Source organism: Nipponia nippon, unplaced genomic scaffold (assembly GCF_047370975.1).
Source record: "Nipponia nippon isolate SJK-2023a ecotype South Korea unplaced genomic scaffold, ASM4737097v1 scaffold_26, whole genome shotgun sequence".
NCBI classification, from domain to species: Eukaryota; Metazoa; Chordata; class Aves; order Pelecaniformes; family Threskiornithidae; genus Nipponia; species Nipponia nippon.
In genome coordinates this window covers 814,876-839,932 of record NW_028262343.1, presented here as the reverse complement: position 1 = coordinate 839,932, position 25,057 = coordinate 814,876, and the positions used below count along the sequence as shown (strand labels likewise).

General features: G+C 41.2%; 1 protein-coding gene across 16 annotated transcripts in view; it reads right to left on the bottom strand.

Moving 5' to 3' along the window:
- The window catches only part of LOC148055130 (ankycorbin-like), a 107,253-nt gene that overhangs the window by 43,299 nt on the left and 38,897 nt on the right, over window positions 1-25,057 (bottom strand). For 15 of the 16 annotated variants that reach the window (XM_087762423.1, XM_087762424.1, XM_087762422.1 and 12 more), the window contains one exon: window positions 9,350-9,480. In XM_087762423.1, coding sequence (XP_087618549.1) covers window positions 9,350-9,480 — 131 coding nt within the window. Of the gene's footprint in view, window positions 1-9,349; window positions 9,481-25,057 lie in introns of those variants that run through there. The other variant, XM_087762431.1, reaches the window with a different exon arrangement.

The following is a 25,057-nucleotide window of genomic DNA, read 5'->3' as shown; positions in this document are numbered from 1 at the left end:
AGGGCATTGCCAGAGTGTGCAGAGATGCAGTTAGAAAAGCAAAAGCTCAGCTTGAATTGGAACTGGCCAGAGATGGCAAAAATAACAAGAAAGAGTTCTTCAGGTATGTAAATTGCAAGCAGAAACAGAAGGAAAACATAGGCCCACTGTTAAACAGTAGAGGTGAATCCGTCACCAACAATGCTGAAAAGGCAGAGGTTCTCAACACTTCCTTCACCTCTGTCTTTACCAACACTGTTGGATCCCAGGCATTGGGAACGAAAATCCAGGAGGATCCAGAGACCCACCATCAGTGAAGGAGGAGTTAGAACGCGAATTATTACAGGAGCTTGACCCCTACAAATCGATGGGCCCTGATGCCATCCACCCAAAGGTGTTGAGAGAGCTGGCTGATGTCATTGCGGGGCCACTCTCCATAATCTTTAAGAAGTCGTGGAGATCGGGGGATGTCCCAGAAGACTGGAGGAAGGCGAATGTTACCCCTATCTACAAGAAGGGCTCAAGGGAGGATCCGGGTAATTATAGGCCCATCGGTGTTACTTCAATCCCCGGGAAAGTTATGGAGCGGATCCTCCTGGGGGCCATCACGAGTCAAATGAAGCACGTGATTGGGAAAAGCCAACACAGCTTCACCAAGGGCAGATCGTGCCTGACAAATCTGGTGGCCTTCTATGATAGAGTGACCTGCTCAGTTGACATGGGGCGAGCAGTGGACGTTGTCTACCTGGACTTCTCCAAGGTCTTCGATTCAGTTCCCCATGGCCTCCTCCTGAAGAAACTGATGCGTTATGGCCTGGACAAGTGGTCTGTGCGGTGGGTGAGGAATTGGCTGGCGGGCCGCACCCAAAGGGTGGTGGTAAATGGCTCTTTTTCAAACTGGCAACCCATCACAAGTAGGGTCCCCCAGGGATCGATATTGGGCCCAACGCTATTCAATATCTTCATAAGCGATCTGGATAACAGGATCAAGTGTAGCCTGATGAAGTTTGCAGATGACACCAAATTGAGTGGGGAAGTAGACACTCTGGAAGGGAGAGCCACCCTGCAGGAAGATCTGGATAGGCTGGAAGAGTGGGCTAACAAGAGCCTTATGAAGTTTAACAAAGACAAGTGTAAGGTCTTGCACCTGGGAAAACATAATCCAGGAGTGCAGCTCAGACTGGGATCCACCTGGCTAGAGAGCAGCTCTGTGGAAAGGGACCTGGGGGTCCTGGTGGACAGGAAGCTCAACATGAGTGAACAGTGTGCTGCTGCGGCCAAGAAGGCCAATAGGATGCTGGGTTGCATCAACAAGGGCATCACCAGCAGCGATAAAGAAGTCATTATCCCACTCTACTCAGCGCTTGTCAGGCCACACCTGGAATACTGTGTACAGTTCTGGTCCCCGTTATACAAAAAAGATGTGGACAGGCTGGAGGGGGTCCAGAGAAGGGCCACCAAGATGATCTGGGAAGCCTGCCATATGAGGATAGGCTGAGAGAGCTGGGTTTGTTCAGCCTTGAGAAAAGGAGGCTTAGAGGTGATCTCATCACCATGTACCAGTACTTAAAGGGGACCTACAAAGAAGATGGAGACTCCCTTTTTACAAGGAGTCACATGGTGAGGACAAGGGGTAATGGGTACAAGTTACTCCCAGGGAGATTCCGATTGGACACGAGAGGGAAATTTTTCACAATGAGAACAGTCAATCATTGGAATAATCTCCCCAGGGAGGTGGTTGACTCTGCTACGCTGAACACGTTTAAGGCTCAGCTGGACATGGTGCTGGGCCATCTTGTCTAGATTGTGCTTTTGCCTAGAAAGGTTGGACCAGATGATCCTTGAGGTCCCTTCCAACCTGGTATTCTATGATTCTATTAAATCTTCTGGAGTGCAAGCAGGTTAAGATTTTAAGAAAGTTGATATAGGCAGGTATGGATTTACTAGGAGCTATGGGAGATTTTTTCCCCTCTCTCCCCCTTAGCACCAGCCACTGCAAAGTGAAGCAATGCACACAGCCTGTGTTCTCCTATCTTCTATTTAAACACGAGATGGCATCTGCCCTTCCCCAATACAAACAAAACCCTCTAGCAAAAACCCTACATGCTGCTTCTGTGTTAGCATATATTATGAAACAGCTTTCAAAAAAACCCCACACAAAACAAAAAACCAATACAATGCAGTTTTCATATAAAGTTTCCAGCTTTGCCCCATAGCATAAGGAATCTTGTTACACATCTCGAGGTATAGGACATTAATAAAAGGCAAGCCTGCTGAACGGCTGTTTTCTTAATAGGAAAGAAGCAATTGCATCATGCAACACAGGAGCTGGCAAGCTACAGACTCCTAATTTTAGCCTTCAGACTCAGCAAAAATATCCACCCAGCTGCTCTTCAGAGAGATTTCTAGGATCCCCAGAAGCTTTATACTTTTCATTCTTAGGTTGTGTTCCAGTAGTTCCATTTTCATACACAGTTTTCTTTGGCAAACTCTATTACCACAAACTCCCACTTCAAGTCTGAAACGTATACACTTTTCTTTCATGTACCATTAATTGTAAACATAAGTGCTTACAATTTAAATTTATCATGTGAAGTTTCCTGCAGAGCATCTATTTTTAAAGCCCCTCAGTAACTAACATCAGCAAATTGCAACAGAGATTCTGCCAAGGGTGAGCTTCAGGGCACTCCTAGGTGTTGACAGAAAGTATGAAGTTTTGAAATGCTACTTTTATTTTTGGTTTTGTAGCGTAGGAAAACAGGCAAAGTAGAAAAAACACTTAAGTCTTGAAAAGCTTAAAGAGCCTAGAAATGAGAGCAGTCACCTGTGCCTCTACAGCCAAGTTCAGAGGGACGGAAGAAGGCAGAGGAGTGGGGAAGCTTCCTTCTGATCGTTTCTTTAAAAAACACATCCCACATCTAAAGCCCAAAGAGGTGCAAAGTTAGCTTCTCAATATATATACCTTCTGGCAAAACATCTTTTTAGCATAGGGTGAAATCCCTGAGGATGCCATGGATATGTCCAGATCAATGTAACTTCCTCCCTGAGTTAGGTAAAACCATCTACCCATCTGCTGCACTTTCTTGCAAGGCCAGAATAGAGTTCAAAGTTAAAATTAAGCCCAACAATGAGAGCAATGACTAGTGTCTCCCTCAGCCTCCGTCCTCCAACACAGCCCACTTGGTATTGCTGCCTATGGGCCAGCAAAAGCTAATAACCACCTTAGTACATGAAAAGTCATGAAGTTAGAGCAAGGAAATCCCAAAGCATGTTAGCATAACAAGAGGCCAGGAAAAGGCTGGAAAGGCTGAGAACAACTGGGTAAAAGTTAATGTAAGAAAATATTTTTGTTGCATAAAAATCCAGCAAGGCTTAAGAACTGCATACAGTGCTTAAGAACCAAAGAGCATGGATCTCCTTATGTGACAATAGGGATGTCGACAAAATATAGCTCAGGGTTATATGTGGTGTTTGAAGTTTCTGTGACTTTTACACTTATACTTCAGATCTTTTCAGATTTGAAGCAACAGAGCTATTTGGATTTTTTATTAAACTGTATAAAGTGAACTTCTCTTACTTCATAGGGGAATTACAAACCAAATGCAATAATATGTACTTACAGCAATTAATCTACTAGTAACACATTCTTCAGAGACTACTGGTTAAGATGACCTTTTAACATTTGTTTTAGAAACTCTTTAAACGATTATGGCGATATATTTTTATTTAGCATTTCAGAATAACTATACTAAAGCTTTTAAGACTCTGCATTTCTGCAGAAGAGTAGGGACTGGAACATAGACACGTGCAGGAATGGCCAACTTCAGAGCTTTCCTACGTTTTCCAGTTAGTATTTTCCTAACACAGAATGCACCTGTAAAGCGGATAGCAGAAAATGCAGAGTGATATATAAACACCAGAGAAACAAGCAGACACCAGCATATTCTATTGCCTGAGACTTCATTTTGAAGCTAAAAAAAATTAAATAAGTCCAACGTTTGCATGTTGCTCTGTTTTGGCTGTCTGTTCCCTTTCCCTTCCTAGATTAGAGTAATTTTTTAAGCCAGTAGCAGCCAGTTGGTGTAATTAAAATCTACACGTATAGCTCATTTGGTTGCATAAGTCTTTGAAAAACATAAAACAGCTGCAGCCCATTATGTAGATATAAATCTGAAAAACAACTGCAGCCTTAGACCTGTCCCCTCCAGCCATAGAAAGCCTGGTTCTAGCCTGACCCATGAGAGGCATGCTTCCCTCATGCTCCCCTGCCAGCTCAGATAAGACGAGTGCAAGGAGCAGCCACAACATTCGTCACGCAGAAGTGGGGCACTGGGTTCTGCTTCCACTTGAGCTAAGCTGCAGCTGTTTCAAGCCAGGCATACAAAAACTTCCAGCCATCTAGGCTATGCTCTGATCCAAGCAACTGACAAACTTCTTGAAACCTGGCCAGGTCTGGTAAAATCTGGGTATTTGGCAACTCTGCGAATGGAGCTGCTTTACAGGGAATTCCAGTGGCTGCCTGATGCTCATTACAGGTTTGGCCAATCCCACCCGTGAGCAGGAGTGGAACGGGCGGCTCACAGGCTATCTGAACATGTGTACAGGGGCCCTTCAGAAGGCAACTTGCTTTCTTCTGAGATGACAGCCCTACTAAAGAACATTAATTTCCGTCTCTTCAGAAGGCAACTTGCTTTCTTCTGAGATGACAGCCCTACTAAAGAACATTAATTTCCGTCTCTTCAGAAGATGGCCTCACTTTTTTTTTTTAATAACATGAAGGTATAAAAATACTAAAATGTCTTACAAAAATTTGCTTCAAAAATGCATATAATAGAACTTGAATAGAATGTTGTTGATTTCGAGTCCTGTCAAAAATATAGCTAAGAACTAAAAATTAGATCATGGTGCATCTCCAAGTCTAAGTGAGGGGTCATGTACTCAAAACCATCAGAAATTATCTACACAGAGTTTCAGTCAAGAGACAGGAACAAACCATTGACATGAATTCCACTCCACAGATCTCATGTAAAGCCTGCATGATTCTCAATACAGTAATGTTTGCATGAAATGTGGATTTTTTTCATGTATTGCAAAATTATAAAATCAAAGTTAAGTATTGCTCCTCCATTATGGAGATACGAGCATTTCCTCTCACTGTACATTAACAATTGGCTCATACTGAACGTAATAGAAAGTTAATTAGCTCAATTTACTATCCTGGCAGAGGATGGTTTCGCCCAACCATGCCCAGATGTTTCATTAACATTTCTAAGAGTTAGACTAAAGTGGAAAGTAATTTTTCAGGAAATTTAATATCAACATATTAATTGAATTATATTCATAACAATGCTGCAGGGGAGAGGAGGAACAAAAAGGAACAATCAGGATTTGAACCTGAAAAGAACTTCAGGAAAGTTTTGGAAAGACAAAAGCTTTTACACCCAAATCTCCCACGGAAAAAAACTTGACAAGAAATTTTGGAATAAGAACCAGATTTCAGCCATCTGTTAGCTAGAGATAAAACGTAGGTGGAGGTCACTGTGGTCTTCTTTATTTTGTCCATGCTCTGAAACCTAGACGTTGTTGTGACCATCTGGACCACCATAAATTAAATATCATGATAAAAGTAAATAAAAAAAATTATTTTCTGTCAGGGATCATATCAGATCACTGGAACACCAATGAACTCCATTCCTAGAGAGGTGACAATCCTCAGGCACTAGACCCATCTTGCAGCTCCTATCCTGGTACAATTTTCAAAAGACAATATGCTAGCATGCTTTTCTACTTAAGTGTTTGGGCAATTGTAAGAGATGACACAGTCTGTGCAAAAGAAACATCTTCTAGAGCATGGTGTTAAACTGAGGACCCCCAACGTGCACAAGAAAATAATGTAGAGACTGCCTGAATTTCAAAGGTCTCCTAGAGGATTTATAGCAATGTGGAACCAAGAAAGGGAGGATGCTAATCAATTCTTCTTCCATTTCATAGGCACTAGGCTCACCTGACTTCTCCAGTTTTGAAGATCAGCTATCTAAACCATTTTCTATGGCTTGCTTTCTCAACTACAACAGTATAACAACTGTAGTAAGTCTGTATTCTTCCAATAGCTACCTTTAAGATAAATATTATTACGTACAAGGAAAGACTCTCAAAAGTTATTTAAAACCTGATTTATTTTTTGAACAGTGATGTCCTTCATGCCACTCATCCCACCTCATTATATAATAAAATGGGCAAAGGAGTCCAGGAAGGCTGGATGTTATTCAAGAAGGAAGTCTTAAAGGCACAGGAGCAGGCCGTCCCCATGTGCCGTAAGACGAGCAGGCTGGGAAGAAGACGGGCCTGGCTGAACAGAGAGCTGTAGCTGGAACTCAGGAAAAAAAGTAGAGCCTACCACCTTTGGAAGAAGGGGCAGGTGACTCAAGAGGACTACAAGGATATTGTTAGGTTATGCAGGGAGAAGATTAGAAAGGCGAAGGCCCAGATAGAACTTAAACTGGCCACCACCATTAAAGACAACAAAAAAAGTCTTTATAAATATATCAGTGACAAAAGGAGGGCCAGGGAGAATCTCCCTCCTTTGTTGGATGCAGAGGGAAACTTTGCCACAAAGGATGAAGAGAAGGCTGAGGTACTTAATGCCTTCTTTGCCTCAGTCTTTAATAGTCAGACTGGTCATCCTCGGGGTTTTCAGGCCCCTGAGCTGGGAGATGGAGATAGGATGCAGAGTGAAGCCCCAGTTGTTGAAGAGGTGGCAGTCACCGACCTGCTCCTCCACCTGGATGCTCACAAGTCCATGGGCCCAGATGGGATCCACCCGAGGATACTGAGGAAGCTGGCAGAGGAGCTTGCCAAGTCACTCTCCATCATTTATCAGCAGTCCTGGTCAACCAGGGAGGTCCCAGGTGACTGGAAGTTAGCAAATGTGACGCCCCTCTACAAGAAGGGTCAGAAGGAGGATCCCGGGAACTACAGGCCTGTCAGCCTGACCTCGGTGCCAGGGAAGGTCATGGAGCAGATCATCTTGAGTGCCATTACGTGGCATGTGCGGGACAACCAGGGGATCAGGCTCAGCCAGCATGGGTTTATGAAAGGCAGGTCCTGTTTCACTAACCTGGTCTCCTTCTATGACAAGGTGACCCACTTAGTGGATAAGGGGAAGGCTGTGGATGTTGTCTACTTGGACTTTAGTAAGGCCTTTGACACAGTCTCCCACAGCATTCTCCTGGAGAAGCTGGCTGCTCACAGCTTGGATAAGTGCACTCTGCGCTGGGTTAAAAACTGGCTGGATGGCCGAGCCCAGAGAGTGGTGGTGAATGGAGTCAAATCCAGTTGGCGGCCGGTCACGAGTGGTGTTCCCCAGGGCTCAGTGTTGGGGCCAGTCCTGTTCAATATCTTCATTGATGATCTGGATGAGGGGATTGAGTGCACTCTCAATAAGTTTGCAGACGACACCAAGTTGGGTGGAAGTGTTGATCTGCTGGAGGGTAGGAAGGCCCTGCAGAGGGACCTGGACAGGCTGGATCATTGGGCTGGGGCCAACTGTATGAGATTCAACAAGGCTAAGGGCCGGGTCCTGCACTTGGGTCACAACAACCCCATGCAATGCTACAGGCTTGGGGAGGAGTGGCCGGAAAGCTGCCTGGAGCTTTTCTTTCAAAACTGAGAAAGCAGACCTGCTCAGGCTATTTCTAAGTTTCCCAAAGTACTGGAAACAGAATGAGAGTTGAAAAACTGTATTTCTGTATCACAGCAATACTATTTTTATTCATTCTCTCTCAAGCTTTCTTTTAAACCACTACACAGAAATACCTAAAAAAGTAAATGACAATTAAATGATTATATGGAACAAGCAAAAGCAGAGATCTTCATAGCATTAATTCACATTTGTTCCAAGCAATTAAAAGAAGTACTTGTATCTGCATTATTAGTAACTGCATCATTAATATAAATATATGGTAATCAACTTCTTTGTAGTTGCAAATAAAGAGGAAAAAAAGGGGAATTTTGTAGTGTATCCCTGTAAAGCTGAAAATCATTGCACCAGATCCCTACAGTTACAACAATCCCAATTCTTAGAGTTAAGAGGCTTGTGCATACTCATTGATCATTTCAGTCTTGGTTGGTTCCCTAGAAAAAAATTCATAGTATGAAATTATATATGAAACTTGCAAAATAGGCATTACACTGGATACAGTGCAGCTTAAGAATCTAGCTCTAAAGTTATGTTGACTGTAAATACATGAGATGCTAGACATAGCTGTAATTCAGAAGATTCAATGGAAGTCATGCTTTGATTATGTTCAGAAGAAAAACACACATATGCAACTTCTTTAAATTAAAAACATATTAAAGTGTGGAGAAAGCCCACTTGAAGTAATTAGAGGACTTGGACTTCTGCAGTAAGAAGTTGCAGATCATTATGAGTCACTGCCATCATTCAGTTTCCTCAGATGCAGAACAGGAACAGAGCAGATGTAGGAAACAAACAGACCAAGCAAGAAACAGAGTGTGACTCAATAAATGTAACCCAGAGGTAATTCATTAGAACTTATTATTTGGTGTAAACTGCCTTGTGCTGCCTTTCCCAAGACTAGAAACTGTTTTCTTTTCTCCCCATCTATCCAGAATTTTATGAAGGCTTTGGTTCTGTCATGGGATACCTATTTCTCATTTATCCATTTAATCACCTTTCTATGCCATAAGAAAGTTAAGGATAGCAATCTCTTGGCTGTAATTTTCTTACTGGTGTCTTTTATCTTCCACAATTCAAAATGTTCACAGGAGAACAAGAGGAAGAATATAAGAAGGAAATGCTATATATGAAATATATTGAAACTGCAAGAGGAATCTTGTTCAGTCAAAACTTTCATTGCCAAACTTCAATCAAAACAAGGAACAGTTGCATGAATCATTAGCATCTTCAATATTTTAAAACCCAATCACCATAGTTTCAGTTCAAACTAACCCATTAGAAAATTTATCTTCATTTCTATGTCACTAAACTAATGTGCATGGGAAAAAATAGTCCCAAAGATTAATGCCTTTTGGAGCACGCAGTCTGCAGTGTGCTATGAAATTCCCGAGTTCCAAAATGCCCTGTCCTAAAATGGCCCCAATCTACCCAGCAATCTAGCTTCAAGTTACCTCAATGGGTTTGTGATTCTAAAATGGAATTTTAAATGTAGAATTACAAATATAGACTAACAGAAAGAAACTTTCCAGAATGTATTGTGCTTCAGGTGAAAAAGAAAACTTCATTTGGTCTCCAGAATGGTCTCTGGTTCTTAATTCCTGTGGCATGCACATCCAAGGCTGTTTTTTCCCCCTCCCTTGTGCTTAAATCACAAGTTTAAGTTGGACTTACGCAGTTTTGCCCTCACTATCTTGTTTGGTGGCAATGGCTCCCTTTTTACCCAGCAATGAAGCCACTTTCTCAGGATCACCATTCTCCACTGCCTGCAGCAGCCGATCATCGTTCTTATTCCACTCATTGGTCTGAGGTAAAAGAAAAAGAAAGGAGAAAGATTATTAGTACCACCACTGTGCCCAGGCTCTCCTGAATGATCCTGCACACATTTATTACCATTGAAAGCTGAAACAAATGGAGTGAGGCAGAGTGCAGGAGAGAACTGATTGACTTGATTTATACCATCAGTTTATGATTAGTCATTAAAAAGTGCACAATAATCAAGCCAAAAGAAGAATGCTCACAACACCTTCAATGATCACCATCAAGATAGGTCAAACTGTCAAAACTGCAGCTCCATCAGGCACAGACACACACTTTAGCAGCGGTTACCGACAGTAATTGTATTGACAGTTGTTGACTGTGTGGCTCCTCTAAGCTTCCTCTATGCACAGGTTATTTCCTCTGCAAACCTAGGGATGATTCTATGGTTGCAAGATACTAATAAAGTAGTTACTATACACTTGGGGCTGAAAGTGCCCAGTAAAAATCCTTCATCACTGGGATCACACACAGTGTGTTTAGTTGACAAATTGCTTTGAGTCCAAAGATAAACCTTCATATCAAAGCCCATTTTTTGTAGTTTAAGCTTGCATTACCTATTTTACGCAGTTTTCTCTGTTACAAAGTGAACATTTTCCTTTCCAGAGGAGAAGCTCAAAAATTAAAAGATGTTAAAAAAGGTACCGACTTTTTTCATCACCACCATGTCAGGATATTAAACCTTAGTTGTCTTTGAGATTACCAGTAAATGTCACACAAGAAATGACAACATATAACAATAGTTCTACTTAGCATTTGTACACAGTGTTTTCCATGTGCAAAGACCTGAGTAAACATTAACTGGACAACTCTGTTTCTTTATCTTTGGCAGGCAGCCTACAGAAGATGATTTAAGTGACCTTGCATTATTGCAAACCTACTGGAGACAGTGTTATCTCCACTGAAATCAGAACTGCAGGGAAGCTGAGTAGCAAACTGAAATTCTTGATAATTTCAAACTCAGCAACTCACTGTCTGAAAAGGAAAGGAATACTTAAAGATTGGCATCACAAACAATCACATGGCAAAGACACTGAACACTGCTATATCACAAGGTCATACACAAAAGTCTGCATGTGATGGACTTTCCAAGAGAGTCTTAAAAACAAGAACAATCCTATTGTAGGGAATGCATTCACTAGACAAAACATCCCTCAAACTTAAAACAACAGACAATGGCTTTTCTCAAAAGAATGGCTTACCTGAAAACATTATAACTCAGGGGTCAGTGATAAGTGGGTAAGTAGCCTACACCTTTCCCTGCCCTCCATCCCCAATTTAGAGACTGTATTTGCCAGTAGCAAACTTGTGTGGTGGGAGTGGAAATCTCCCTTGCAGAGGGGCAAGATGTTGCTGAACTTATCAGAAACAGCTTGTCCAAGTCTGTGGCAGCAGCTCCCAGGACATTCAGAGCTTAGCAAATGCCAGAAGCTGCTGCCTCCAAGGCCCCTTTCAATTGCTGCGGCTCCAGCTCTTTTCTGTACCTTTCAAAATCTGCCCATGGAGCATATATGGCACCAGTGGCATTGCAAGCTGACCTCTGTTGCACTGCACTCCACTGATGCAGTGCCCTGAAGGCCATGCCAAAAGATGTAATGTTCATTAACTTTACCACAAGTAGTCTTGACCTCTAATTAAGTTGTCAAAAAAGCAAAGCGTGACAACGGCTTTGAAAGTAATTTATAGTGATAGTATCTAAATGTCACTAATTGCTACAACAGAAATAGTTTTTCCAGCTTCACTTGGCCATCCACATTCCCTATTTTAGGTGACTGATGGCTAATAATATTAATTATTTTTACATAAGACAAAACATTTGCAGCTCACAGCGCTTACACATGCATTTTTTAAAGGCGAAACAGTAGCAGCAATGCAAGTAACCTGTGAATATTTTACAACCAGAAGCATTAATCCATTGTCCTCTTGCTTCTTGTGCTACTGTGCTGTGGTGGTGCATCTCCCTCCCCCCCCTTTATGATCTCAGTAATTCCCGTCAAGACTTGGCCTTTGTGCAATGAGTTTGACAGTTAAGCGTCCCTTGACCATATCAGGAACTCTTGCATGGCTAAGGTGGGAGTAGCGCTGACCGTACCAGGAATAATCAGTCACCCCCGACAGCCTTGGAACATATCTTATCTTGGTCGTAACTCGGGCGGATCAGTATGGGTGGATCTGTACCAGTGTCACTGGAATTTTTGAGAACTCCAGTAATTACTGACCCGGATTGTGATGACAGGATGGAAATTTACTGATGCCTGAAGTCAATCATCTCGTGACCCTATAAAACAGCGGTACCAAGTGAGACCCTTTGAGCTCTCCTGGACCACAGCAGGCTGTGCCAGCATCTCCCTCTGAGTGGGATGCCTCTCAGAGTTTGCGAACTCTTACGTTTGCATAGTACAGAGGCCTGGCAACAGGACCTGGGCTGAACTCTGCCCCCCCCCCCCCCGCCCCCCCCTTGAGGCTCAACCTTTGCTCATTGAGACAATCATTTGAAATGAGTATTTCACTGAACTCGAGGGGAATTTTTAACAGGTACCTTTATATGCATATTGTGTGTGTGTGAATCAATTCAAATATTGTAGTAAATCCTATCTAATCACTTTATAGATGCTAAATTAACCAATGATTAATTGCTGCTAAATTCCTGTGATTGTTTCTTTAACTGTGAATAGACCTTAACCTGCTGCTAGCTATTTTTTTCTTTATATATATTCCATTCATTTAATAAGTAATAGAGTGAACCTTGCCATTGAACTTTGTTAAATCACACTTTTATAAATTTCTATTAAAATCACTATTTGCAAATATCTTTGACAGTGATTCTTTAAGCGACCTAACCACTCATCCATGACATGTGCCTAGTTGGGGTAACTGTCCACGCAAAGCGCACGAGGTCTGTTTGACACTGGAGACTGTATTTGTGTCAGACCATGAATTCCATTTGAACAGGAGATAAAAAGCACCATGGGGAAGGCAGGAAGCAGTTGGAGTGAATGAACAAGGAATGGTAACAAAAGAGTAATAGTAGATTGTCAGTAAACTTTGATAATTACCCATTCATTGGGTAGCTTCTGTGGATAAAAAAATGATTATTATCCAAGCAAACCATTTTTTCATGCTGAACCCCAGAATAATGCAACTGAACAGCAAGTCACTCAGCAGGGCGCTTGTATCAGCCAGTGAGGCTGCGTGGAAAGCTTCCTGGCAAAAAGGGACTATGAGCTGTGAAATGAAAGGGTCTTTCACCAGCAGAGAAGGGGAAAGATGACCTGACTGAAATGGTAATCTGAGACTGCAAGTTGGGGGGAGGTTGTAGAAAAATGTTAGTGTGGTCTTTGCTTAAATAATGACTAGAATTTGCAGCAGGCTGTGAGCTGTGCTCCAAGAAGGCAATGAAAATGGAAAGAAATGCATTTAAGAGTTTGCTGTTTTGCTGAGATATTTGTGTTTCTTCTAAGTTTCCTGGGTTTTGTGGGGGGTTTTTTGACAAACCTGTGTTTGCTTTCACAATTTCAGTCAGGCTTTAAGTGCAGAGTAGCCATACAGTCAGCATAGGGAATCTGCACAGTTAATAAAGTAGAGATAAGCAGCCTCTTCATAAAAACTGTGAGATTTCATTTCTGTAAGAGTAAGAAAGTGAAGAGGCTGAGCCCAGAAGTCTGCAAGGGAGGCCAAGAGAGCATAATACAGTCCACAGACCAAGGAATACACATCTAGTGAGCTTAAAGGCATGTAGTGGAGTTCTGCGTGGGTTGGGAGGCACACAGCTCACAGATGCTGCTCATTTCACTTCCTAGTAAAGGCCACAATGTATTTTGCCTTTTAACAAGATAAAAGAAATCAATCTTGGGCCACCAAGATGATCAAGGGTCTGGGAAGCCTGCCATATGAGGATAGGCTGAGAGAGCTGGGTTTGTTCAGCCTTGAGAAAAGGAGGCTTAGAGGTGATCTCATCACCATGTACCAGTACTTAAAGGGGACCTACAAAGAAGATGGAGACTCCCTTTTTACAAGGAGTCACATGGTGAGGACAAGGGGTAACGGGTACAAGTTACTCCCAGGGAGATTCCGATTGGACACGAGAGGGAAATTTTTCACAATGAGAACAGTCAATCATTGGAATAATCTCCCCAGGGAGGTGGTTGACTCCGCTACGCTGAACACATTTAAGACTCAGCTGGACATGGTGCTGGGCCATCTTGTCTAGATTGTGCTTTTGCCTAGAAAGGTTGGACCAGATGATCCTTGAGGTCCCTTCCAACCTGGTATTCTATGATTCTATGAATCTTTGCATTTGAGAAACAGTGAGATTTCCTGTTAACATCATATCTAGGTACATCAGGGCTTCTATATTCTTTTAAGCAATCACTGCTGTTTTCAAGTAATCAGTTTCATTCCAGTGGAGATAAAGGAAAAGTGATGAGCAAAAAGCTCACAACATGCGAGGCATTAGAACAAAATAAGAAAAACTAGATCTAAATCATTAGTAACATACAGCCAGAGCATTGGCAATATGTCCAACTACTGCCCATTGTTTATCACCTCGCACATCACTGATACAGCAACTGGAGATTTATCTTTACTTTCAGATAGTGAAGGATGTAGCAGTAACCACACCACATGCAACTGATCATTCTCAATAAGACAGAAGAAAGTAAAGCCAAGAATTAATTGTGTATATTTGTATAAATGAAACAATGTTTATCTTAACACAGGAAAAAAAACACACAACATAAGGGACTGTTTAAAAATAAAAAAGCCAAATCAATCCTGTTTGAAGTGACCATCTCCCATTGTTCTGCCTTTTCTCGTAGTTCTAAAGATTTGAGTTACAATGAACTCATATGACTGTTCCTTCTCATCTTGAAATTACTCAGTAAATGTTACTAAAACCAAAATACATCTAATAGACTACTGTTTACTGCTGTACACATGGCAGCTCTTTCCTTCAAAAAAAAATCCATGGGGTGTCAAAACACAGACTTAAAAAATCCCCACACTTCTCAAATAGTTATCCAAGGACCACCAAGAATCCTCAGGTTTTCCTTACACTTAAAAATAAAAATATATAAACAAGAAACTGATCATCAGCATGAGACACATGGAAAAGACTGCTTTCTAACAAAGTTTTAAGACTGAAGAACTACTGAATCAACAGATTTTAGCTATGTATCAAGGTCAAATTGCAACTCACATAAGGGACAAGGCCTTTCAAGTCTTCAGGATTTCTGCTGCACAACTGCTTCACGGTCAGTTGGGAAAAAGAGAAATCATGAGATTTAAAGTGAAATCGGCTGGGCAATCTAATCTCACGTTTTATCTGGTAAATATATTTCAGTGATAAGCAGGCTGCAAGATACAGGGACAATGCCAACTATGCAAGCAAAGTTTCTTTATTCAGCCATTGTGTTGACTGTCTTGCAGTCTGCAATACTGTGTTAGACACAATGGTCTGAGGATCAGAGTGTGCCTAATGACCAGGGTATACATCTGAACTCTCTGGTTAGTGACAGAAACAGCCTGTCAACTTTCAACATTCAATGCCATACACATACCACTTCCTTAGTGGATTGTTTTTAAATTCAGCACCACTTATTTATTGGTATGAGTGTCTGAGCTGACTACATCCACCCAGATTTTTAGTAACACCCTCCAGTTTCTGTTGATTAATAAATTTAGTCAGAGAACACAGGTACTTGATGGATCTTCTTGATCCAGATGGGCAAATGGACATCCACCCTGCTGGAACCCACTCAACTGCAACATTACCTCACTTATTAGGACTGGCACTTTGTAGACCCATGGATCCATCTTTCCTCCTGTCTACTGCTAAACCACTCCAAACATTGCTTATCTTGCCACTTCTGCATAGTAAGCTGGTTTTCATTAATTTTAGAGCTGCTGCCCTTTTCTCCTCCCCATTATTTTGCAAAGGGAAACAGAGACACAAAGGCTAATTATGAAGTCTGCAGACAAGAACAAAAATTTAACACCAAGCAGAACTGCACACAGTCCAGAATTACATTAATTGATCAGTGTTACCACTGCTGTAAGATGTATTCATAAGGTACCAGCCACCATGGCACCTTATTTTTGTATTACAAATATCCACATGATATCACAGCTCACAATGAAAGCTGTTTCCCTTTTTTTTTTTTCTACTAGCAAGACTAAAGTAGATTACTTGACAAAGCTCCACCATCTTAATATTCTCCACAAGCACCAGAAAACATCTTAGATGGTTGTTTTTAAAACCACTTCACATTATTTCTTATACCTGCTAGAATGCCATTGTAGGAAGCAATAAAATTTTAAAATTTGTAACAAAATATATATTAAAATCTCAAAACTATTCAGAGTAGAAAAACAGTCTATTTATAGTTGAATTTGTCATTCTTGTAAAGGACACATCCACTGTTACTGGGTTATAGCCTTCTATTCTGAAGCCCATGACACAGCCAAACAAAACACAGTGCATACAGAGACAAATCCCTATTCCAAGAAATTATTTTGTTTGGAGTCTTCAAGGGTTCAACTCAATCTCTAAAAGTACTTCATGACTACAAAAGAAGTCAAAAAAGTTTCACTATCTATCTGATCTTCATGAGGCCACTGAAGGATGTTTGTGCCATGGATTGACCTCTAGATCTAATATTTGTCAGTCTCCAAAATCAAATATTAAAGCAGCAAGCTTAGCTGCTTAAGCTGCTTAAGCTTAGCTGCTTAGCTGCTTAAGCTGCAGCAAGCTTAGCTTAGCTTGCTGCTTTAACTTCCATGGGTGCAATGAAGGATAATACAAGAGTCATAGGAAAGTTATACCTAAGATATATTCCCAGTTGGTCTTCAGAAATCGGGAAAGCAAGCAATTGTTTTGCATGAAAATAAAATCCACTTCAGCAGCCAGAGAAGAGCACGTGAGATTTCACACCACCAGATCTTCCCATGTTGTTTATCCTCCACATCACATGCACTGAGAATCACACAAGTCTTTTATGCATCAGACTCTGTATGCGGAACATCAACTGCACACACATGGCAGGCCTTAAATAAAAGGACAGAAAGAGCAAGCAGGTACTCACCCTGGTTTCTTCCCTTGGGCCTCATCTACAGAAGGAGCTCCATTTCTCTACAGGGATGAATAATAACACACACAGCCCTATGCAGATTTTCTGTTCAGCAGGCATTGATGGCCTCACCTTTCATCTGATCAGGGCCACAGCTGGTACACTATCCTCCAGGCAGCCTGTGGAAACTCAGCTACTGCTGCCCCAAGCTAGTGCTGGGGTTTAACTCTTGCCTGTTTGAACAGTGATTGAGATATCTGCCATCTGGCACAAACCACCCCAGCTCAGTATTAATGGACCAGTCTACACAAAGAGCCCTCTCATTCTCATCTGAATACTTATCCATGTGTGATTTACTAGAGCGCTAAGCGCTATCACTACAGTGCTCTTGCTAATTTGGATCTCACCAAATATGCTAGGATTATTCATACCAGATGACAGAAGTCACAGACAGACTTTTTTTTCCCCCCACTTAAAGATTCACTTGGCTCCTATTAATTACTTCTAGGCTGGATTATATTTGCATGCCACAATCATAAAGTTATTCTTTTCTTATCAGAGAGAAGTGCTGCCAATGGTTTGACTGTTGTAGTCTTGATCCCACTCTGTGAGGAATACTGTTGCTGCTACATGGAGAAACCCTACTTAGGGTTGCCTAGCTTATATTCTGATTTCTTCACAAGATCCATGAACGTTTTCTATAATGAGAGAGCTCAGCAGCTCAACCTAGAGATTTTTACCTTCCCAGTACAAAGCCACTGCAAATTAAAAATCTACAATGAAAAGATGCACAAAGCATAAAATCCTGAAGGGCAGTACAGTGCCCATAGTCTCTTTGGAGACAGAGCACACAATCCCATGTAAAGTAAGTAGGCCTGCTGTGCTACCAGCCCCTTTCCCATCATCAAAAACATCCCTGTTACAGCCATAACCTCTTTGTCAGGGTTCATGGAGGGGCCAACATGAGAGAGAAATGCCTAGTAATGATATAAATCTTATAAAACATTTCCCTAAAGCCACCCTACCCCTTTGATGCTTACAAGTAGAGCAACCTGACGAATATCCCTAGATAGTCACACTGCCTATTACGTTCTGTTTACTCCACATACTTTTCAAAGATTGAGACTGCACACCAAGGCTATGCTGGATTCTGTGGAGTGCATCTAATGCAACAACTATGAATGAATAACTGCTGAATTCAGACTGTTCCCAGGAGCAAATGGCCAGTCAGCAGCAAGTTAATTCTCATCCTTTTCAAAACATGCTTTTCAATAATTTATGTGAAAGAGTGGAGGGAGAGAGAGAGAGCAAGGATTTGTAACAGTTTTTAAGTCTTCGAGAAAGAAAAGATAACGCCTAAGAGCTTTGTGGGTCATGACAAAAAATGAAAAGAACATGGGTTTGTTGTTTTTGTTTGGGGTTTTTTGGAGGGGTTGTTTTGTTTTGTTTTTTTAAAGAATCCACATCACATACCTTTGGGGTTCCCTTCCATCTCATGAGATATGAAACACAAAATAACATACAAGCATCTTTTTTGCATCCTGTAACAGCATCTTTAAGAGATTAAGTTAATAACTGCAAAGGATTATATAAATAATAAGCTGAAAATGGGGTAGTTTTCATTGCCAGAGACAGCAGAAGGTTTCCAAATTTTTGGGGTTAAAAAAGCCAATATATTTAACAGTCTTTTGAAGATGCTAATATAATCCTTCCAAAACTGAAGAGAACAGATGACTCAACCATATGGCCAAGTTCCACTAAAATTCTGTCTTGTAATCATAAAATACGATGTAATGTAATTTGGCCCCAGGAGAAGGAAAGGCATTAGACACATGTGACATGCACAGGCATTCCCTGGATCCATCTGGTTAGCTATTTTAAAAAGGTATTACACAAATAAGCAGGGTTTTTTAGAAGTCTCCAAGATAAATATTCTTAAGCCTTCTCTTGGAAAAGAAGTGGGTATTGCTCTTAAAATCTACATTAATGCATCAACCATTATTGTTACAAACACTGCTCAGCTAAATAGGTATAATGAACTACTTACTTGTTACATCTTTCTGCAGCAATGCAGCTTTAAAAAAGTTTGCCTTTATAAACTTTATAAACAGATGCCTTAACTAAGCATGCAATGTCTAACAGTTCTATGAAATCCTCCACTTTTTATTGTAGGTAGTTTAAATCCACCCATGACTCAAGTCAGGCTACCAGAAAAATAGACTGATTCCAGCAAGGAAAGTAAGGAAAATGACAAGCAGCAATAATTTCATTTCTCATAGTGACAAAACTAGCAAGGGAAAATTACTGGGGACTGAGATATAATTACTCCAAAGCCTTTCTAAAACCGCCATGTTACAATTCCCCACTATGTAATAATACCTTGCTCCCCAAAAGAGACAGGGCCCTGGCAGCCACTACAAGTGCATACACTGGGTATCCTTTTCCCTAAGAGTGTGCACACTTAACCACACCGGCATAAAAGTTTAGAGAACTAGCAGAAACTAAGAAGCCAAGTGACTACACAAGTGAGGCAGGAAAAGCATCCAAGTTTCCTGACTTCCAGTCCAATCCCTATCAAATCAAAGTGTTAGGAATCATCAGGTAAGGCATAAAGAAGAAAACAGAATCACCATGGACTCTACACCAACTGTACATTCAATCTGTTCACCAATGTGCAGTATTGGTCTCTTTCATCTGTAAAATGGCATTAGAGCTGGAAAAGGTTCAGAAGTTCAAAGAGAATCCAAAACAGCACCTGTATGAAGAACAAATAGGCTAGGGTGCCTCAGCCTCAAAAGAGAGGCAAGTTAAGGGTGATATGAAGTTGACAAGTCAGTAATATGGGGAAGGTGGATGGGAATCAACTGTTCAGTATCTTTTCCTCCACAGTGAGGGACCATCACATGAAACCGGGACCAGGTCAAAACCAAACAAAAAAAAAAGTCAATAATAGACTTGTGGAACTCCTTTCAAAGGATACTGCAGATGCAATAAGTTTATATGGGTTCAAGGAGGGACTAATCATGTATTAGGTAGAAAGATTCACTACAGATTTGGAAGAGAGATTCATTCAAACCACAAGGAATGAATTTCCATGTTCAGGAAATTGCTTGAGCTGAAAATAGTCAGCAGCTAGGAAAGTATTATGGAGAAGTGTCATATGCACTTGCTCAGGGCTTGCTCTTCCCTAGATATGCACTGACAGGCACTACTGGAAAAAAAAAGACTAGGGATCCTCAATCTGAACCAGTAATTGCTGTTCTGTTCTTAACAGAAATCTGTTCATCCCTGTTGCTTTTTGCATCACAGCTCCTATTCTCTCTCCTGCTCTGCAGAACAAAAATCAACAAGTCATACTGGCATCTGTACAGCCTGATGGGCACCAGGACCAGGTCACACTATAAACACTGCCCTAAAGAAGCAAACCACACATGATGACACTCATTTTCTTCAGTAGTGAGATGAAAAGCAGAAAGAAAAAACAAGCATTGCTACCCCTCATCTGTGTTTCACCTCATGAACACTTCTAAGGAACCTCTGTGCGCAAGCAACCTGTATGCTATAGGTCCCTTATGTCCTTCCCAAGTATCCAAAGATAATTAAGAAAAACAAGGCAATAATCTTGAATTCAGCAGGCCAGCTCTATATCACCAGCCCAACATTTTTAACACGACTGCGGAACAAAAATGATTTAAAGCCAATAGATTTGGCCATACTGCCTTAACCACTGCGAACCACTCAGGCGGAAGGCTGGAATGCTTTACAGAATCATAGAATCATAGAATCGTTAAGGTTGGAAAAGACCCTTAAGATCATTGAGTCCAACCGTTAACCTATCACTGCCAAGTCCATCACTATACCATGTCCTCGAACACCACATCTATCCGTCTTTTAAATACCTCCAGGGATGGAGACTCAACCACTTCCCTGGGCAGCCTGTTCCAATGCTTGACCGCCCTTTCGGTGAAGAAGTTTTTCCTAATATCCAACCTAAACTTCCCCTGGCGCAGCTTGAGGCCGTTTCCTCTCGTCCTATCACTTGTTACTAGGGAGAAGAGACCAACCCCCACCTCACTACAACCTCCTTTCACATAGTTGTAGAGAGCAATAAGGTCTCCCCTCAGCCTCCTCTTCTCCAGACTAAACAATCCCAGCTCCCTCAGCCACTCCTCATAAGACTTGTGCTCCAGACCCTTCACCAACTTCATTGCCCTCCTCTGGACACACTCCAGCACCTCGATGTCCTTCTTGTAGTGAGGGGCCCAAAACTGAACACAGTACTCAAGGTGCAGCCTCACCAATGCCGAGTACAGGGGCACTATCACCTCCCTGGTCCTGCTGGCCACACTATTCTTGATACAGGCCAGGATGCTATTGGCCTTCTTGGCCACCTGAGCACACTGCTGGCTCATGTTCAGGCGGCTGTCAACCAACACCCCCAGGTCCTTTTCTGCCAGGCAGCTCTCCAGCCACTCCTCCCCTAGCCTGTAGCGTTGCATGGGGTTGTTGTGACCCAAGTGCAGGACCCGGCACTTAGCCTTGTTGAATCTCATATAGTTGAATATATGAATATATGAATCTCATATAGTTGGCCCCGGCAATGTATGCTCTTCTATTACTTCTATTACTTCTATTACTTCTATTACTTCTATTACTTCTATTGTATGTTGAATCTCATATAGTTGGCCCCGGCAATGTATGCTCTTCTATTACTTCTATTACTTCTATTACTTCTATTACTTCTATTACTTCTATTGTATGGTCTCATACTCAGGCTTTGTACTCAGCTGCTGACAACACGTTGCCTCAGGCTGCTTGCTGCATACCTGCCTAGCCACTGAACTGGTTTTACTATGCTCCCCTTTGTAAAACTGGGCTGTTATGCTCACTACAGGCTGGCCACCTCCAATGCCACTTTCATTTAGCACAAATGCTGTAGATGACACAAGGCATCAAACACTGGGCCAAGGCTACATGATTGCTGGAAGGTTACCTGCAACCTCCACAGTGTGTTAAGAATGGGGAGAGTTTCATGCACTAGCTTTTCACACTGGAAATTAAAACAAAGGGTCAACATCAGGTATAAATGATGGAGGGAAAGGAGAATTCCACCGTCCCAGTTCAGTTTTGGTTTTTTTGGGTGGTTTGGTTTTTTTTTTTTGTTTTGCTGTGGGGTTTTTTTTTGGGGGTGGTTTGTGTTTTGTTTTGTTTTTTAAATGAAGGCAACAAGCATTTTGGCAAAAGAAGAAAATTTGGAGAATATTACATTATTTGGAAATAAATTAGAAGTTTTAGATCAATATTGAGCTACACGAGTAGCTAGCCACTTCCTTAGCTTTGTTTTATTTTAGAATGCGTCATTCTCTTATTTCTATGCCTATGCAAAAAGCTTTCTAAACATTTAATGTCAAACAGGAAAACTGAAGTGGAAAGTGGATGTCAGCCAGTCTGAGTTTTATTAACACACTCCATACATCCTGACACACTATACATGCTCTGAATTACTGCAAGCACTATAACCAGTCATGCCACTGCTATTTTAAGAGACATCATATTTTGCAAACAGAAATGATAGAATTTCAATGTAAAGTCCAAAATAACATATTGTGTTGTTTATGATCCATGTTGTTTGCATGAGACTGCAACACACAATAAAATGGCAATAAAAAAATCCATGCATGTTAGTAGACCTAGAAAAATTAGGTGCTGTAGTGCAGCATTTTAATTATTTTTAAACCATCAAAAATGATTATGTTTAAGATGTATTTATTCAGTTTGACAAAAAACAAAACAAAAAAAACCACAAAAAACCCCTAACCAAACAAAAACACACGCACGTAAGACTTCAGGTTTCATTATATATTTCACTGGCTGCATATACACCTCCCACCAGAGCAAGTCAATACTGTTTTTTAGTCGGCTGAAGGAGAAATCACTGGGGAGAGAAGCAAAAAAAGATTTATTCTCCATCCCAGAAGTTGAGCACGTTTCAACACATGGTCTCTTCTGGCCCTGGGAGCTTGGGACTGAACTCTGAACCTTCAGAGAGGTGACAGAGCCTGTCTCACATGGACGATCTCTAAATAAAGCACTGGTCCATAAGCAGAGAGCTAATTACTTGTGTTCAATAGTAAATGATGCGTTTCTTGCTACTGCACCAAAGCAGTCACTACCAGCACTTGTTTTAGACAGAGCTATTGAGTTATGCCAAGAAAAGCCTGGTTACCTTGGAGACCACTCCCAGACAGCTCTTGCAGAACTCACAAGATGTATTTTATCAAAATGTATCTCTGTTGAATACAGTTGGTCAATTTCTATGATCTATTTCAATGTTTTCAATGGAAAGCACTGATTGCAGAAGGCTCCCCTTCCTCTAGGCCAAAATGCCAAGACTAAGCAAGACAGTCCGATATCTTTGCCTATTATACATAATTACAGACCTATTTTTAGCCCTCAAAGATGTATTTTTCCCCCATCATCTAAATACTGTAAAGTTGTACACAAACATAAGATGTTTTTTTATTCATGACTTGCATTCCAAAAACTCAAAACAAGCATCTAGTTCTTCTCAAGATAAAAATCGTTTTAAAATTCTTTCTGGTTTTAATTTCTTTTACTGAAAATGCTCTAAAGAACAGAGGGGTAGGAAAGGAGCGTATTTCTGTTCATATTTTCTGAGTTAGCCCCCCCCCAACTTTCACCCCCCTGCAGAAGTTCACGACTGTTAAAAATTAAAATGTCTGCGTTGCAGGATGAGCCATTATAATTCAACACATGCTTCTTTGGTAGAAAAAAAAGCATGTTATTGGAATAGCTCTATTACGGGTCAGGAATGTAAAGCAGAGTTCATATTTCAGATGAAAATGGAAACCAGAGCTTTTTTTCTTGCAAACCCAACTCAGCTTTCCAGTAATGAAGGAAAAATAAGCCTGTGCAGTAAGGTTTTTGTAGTGTCCTGCATGAAGCAGGAACTAAGTATACTAACGAAGAAGTCACTGACTGCTTGTGTTTTACAAATTGCAGCATTGCAAAGACCTGTTTTTACCACTGAATGCAAGTTTTCAACATTTGCTTTAGAACATACTTTCCTGCTCCAGTCTTTGCACTGCTGCAGATGACTCAACGGGCAATCACATGCTCTATATCATTCCAGAGAGCATCCCAGGCTCGCAAAATAACTGCACTATTGAAACACCACAAGTAGAAACAGTACAGCTCAAATGAGATGGTATCACAACTATGTATTCTATTCCCTCAAAGCTATGCAGACTGTGGTTTGATGTGTTTTGCTACAAGTCCCAACACCTCCCCACAGAAGAGTGCAAAATCTCTTTGCACCCAGTCCCACAACTGTTTTGGTTTGTCTACTCTAAACAAGCCTTTCTTGCACTTAGATTCATGTGTGTGCTTAAGATAAAAAGATTATGAAAGTCACTACATCTGTACAATATCAATGTCAATACCCTGTAGTGGAATATCTTGCTTGCTGGTCTCCTCAGAAGATGGATGGGGAGCCAAAGGAAGGGAAACAAGACCAAGGAGAGTTCATTCTCACAGAAAGAGCATCTCCCAAGCTATCCAACAGAATTCATATTGCGGAATTTGTCCAACCCTCACTTGCATTTGTCTAAGATGCAGGAATCTGGCAGACTTGCTAATAGAGTAGCATATCTTGACTGTTCACTACATTACAGCATCTTGTTCAGGTAACAGGCTTGTGGGAAAAGCTCCTGAGGAAGCCAAGAATGCTATACCTATCTCCCATACAGAATATGCATGTTTTGCATGTAAGCCATCTACTCACTGCCTGTTTTTAGACAAAGTCTCCTGAGACAAGGCACCTCAATACATTTTTCCTCTAAAATCTTTACTGTTCTGACAGGTTGGAAGAGGCAGCAACCTGGACAGAGTAGACACCAGGCAGTCAGCATTCCTGAAAGCTGCCAAGACTGATGCAAATGAGAGACACTTGCATCTTCAGACATAAAAGTCTCGATAGTCTCCATCCCTGAAGGGTGAAACAAGACTATGATAATGACAAAATACCCTATTCTAACTCTTTCATTTCTTGTCTGCATCAACAGTGTAAAAGTAGCAAGAAATAGGATGCAAGATGTGCCATGTAAGTTCTCAAAACAATGACAGTGACAGAATATGACTGCACCCTTTGGGCAGAGGTTACACCTATCAACATAACATGCAAGATGTAAGGTAGAAAGAAAAAAAAATACTGCAATGTAGCAAAAGGTTGAGATTATTTATTTTACAAGAAACTATGCAGTTAGATGCATGTCAGAGTTCAAATTATCCTAACATTTCAGGGCCCCAGTCATGGTTGAAAGTGCCATTGCACAAAGCACTAAAGAAAATCTATCCTTGATTATTCTCAAATTGCAAGTGTAGCTAAATGCTTGCTGAAATAAAGAAGTCTCCAGAACAGCCATGTTAAGTAGCTTTATTAAATAAGTTGAATACAACACTACTTTTAGACTTCCAT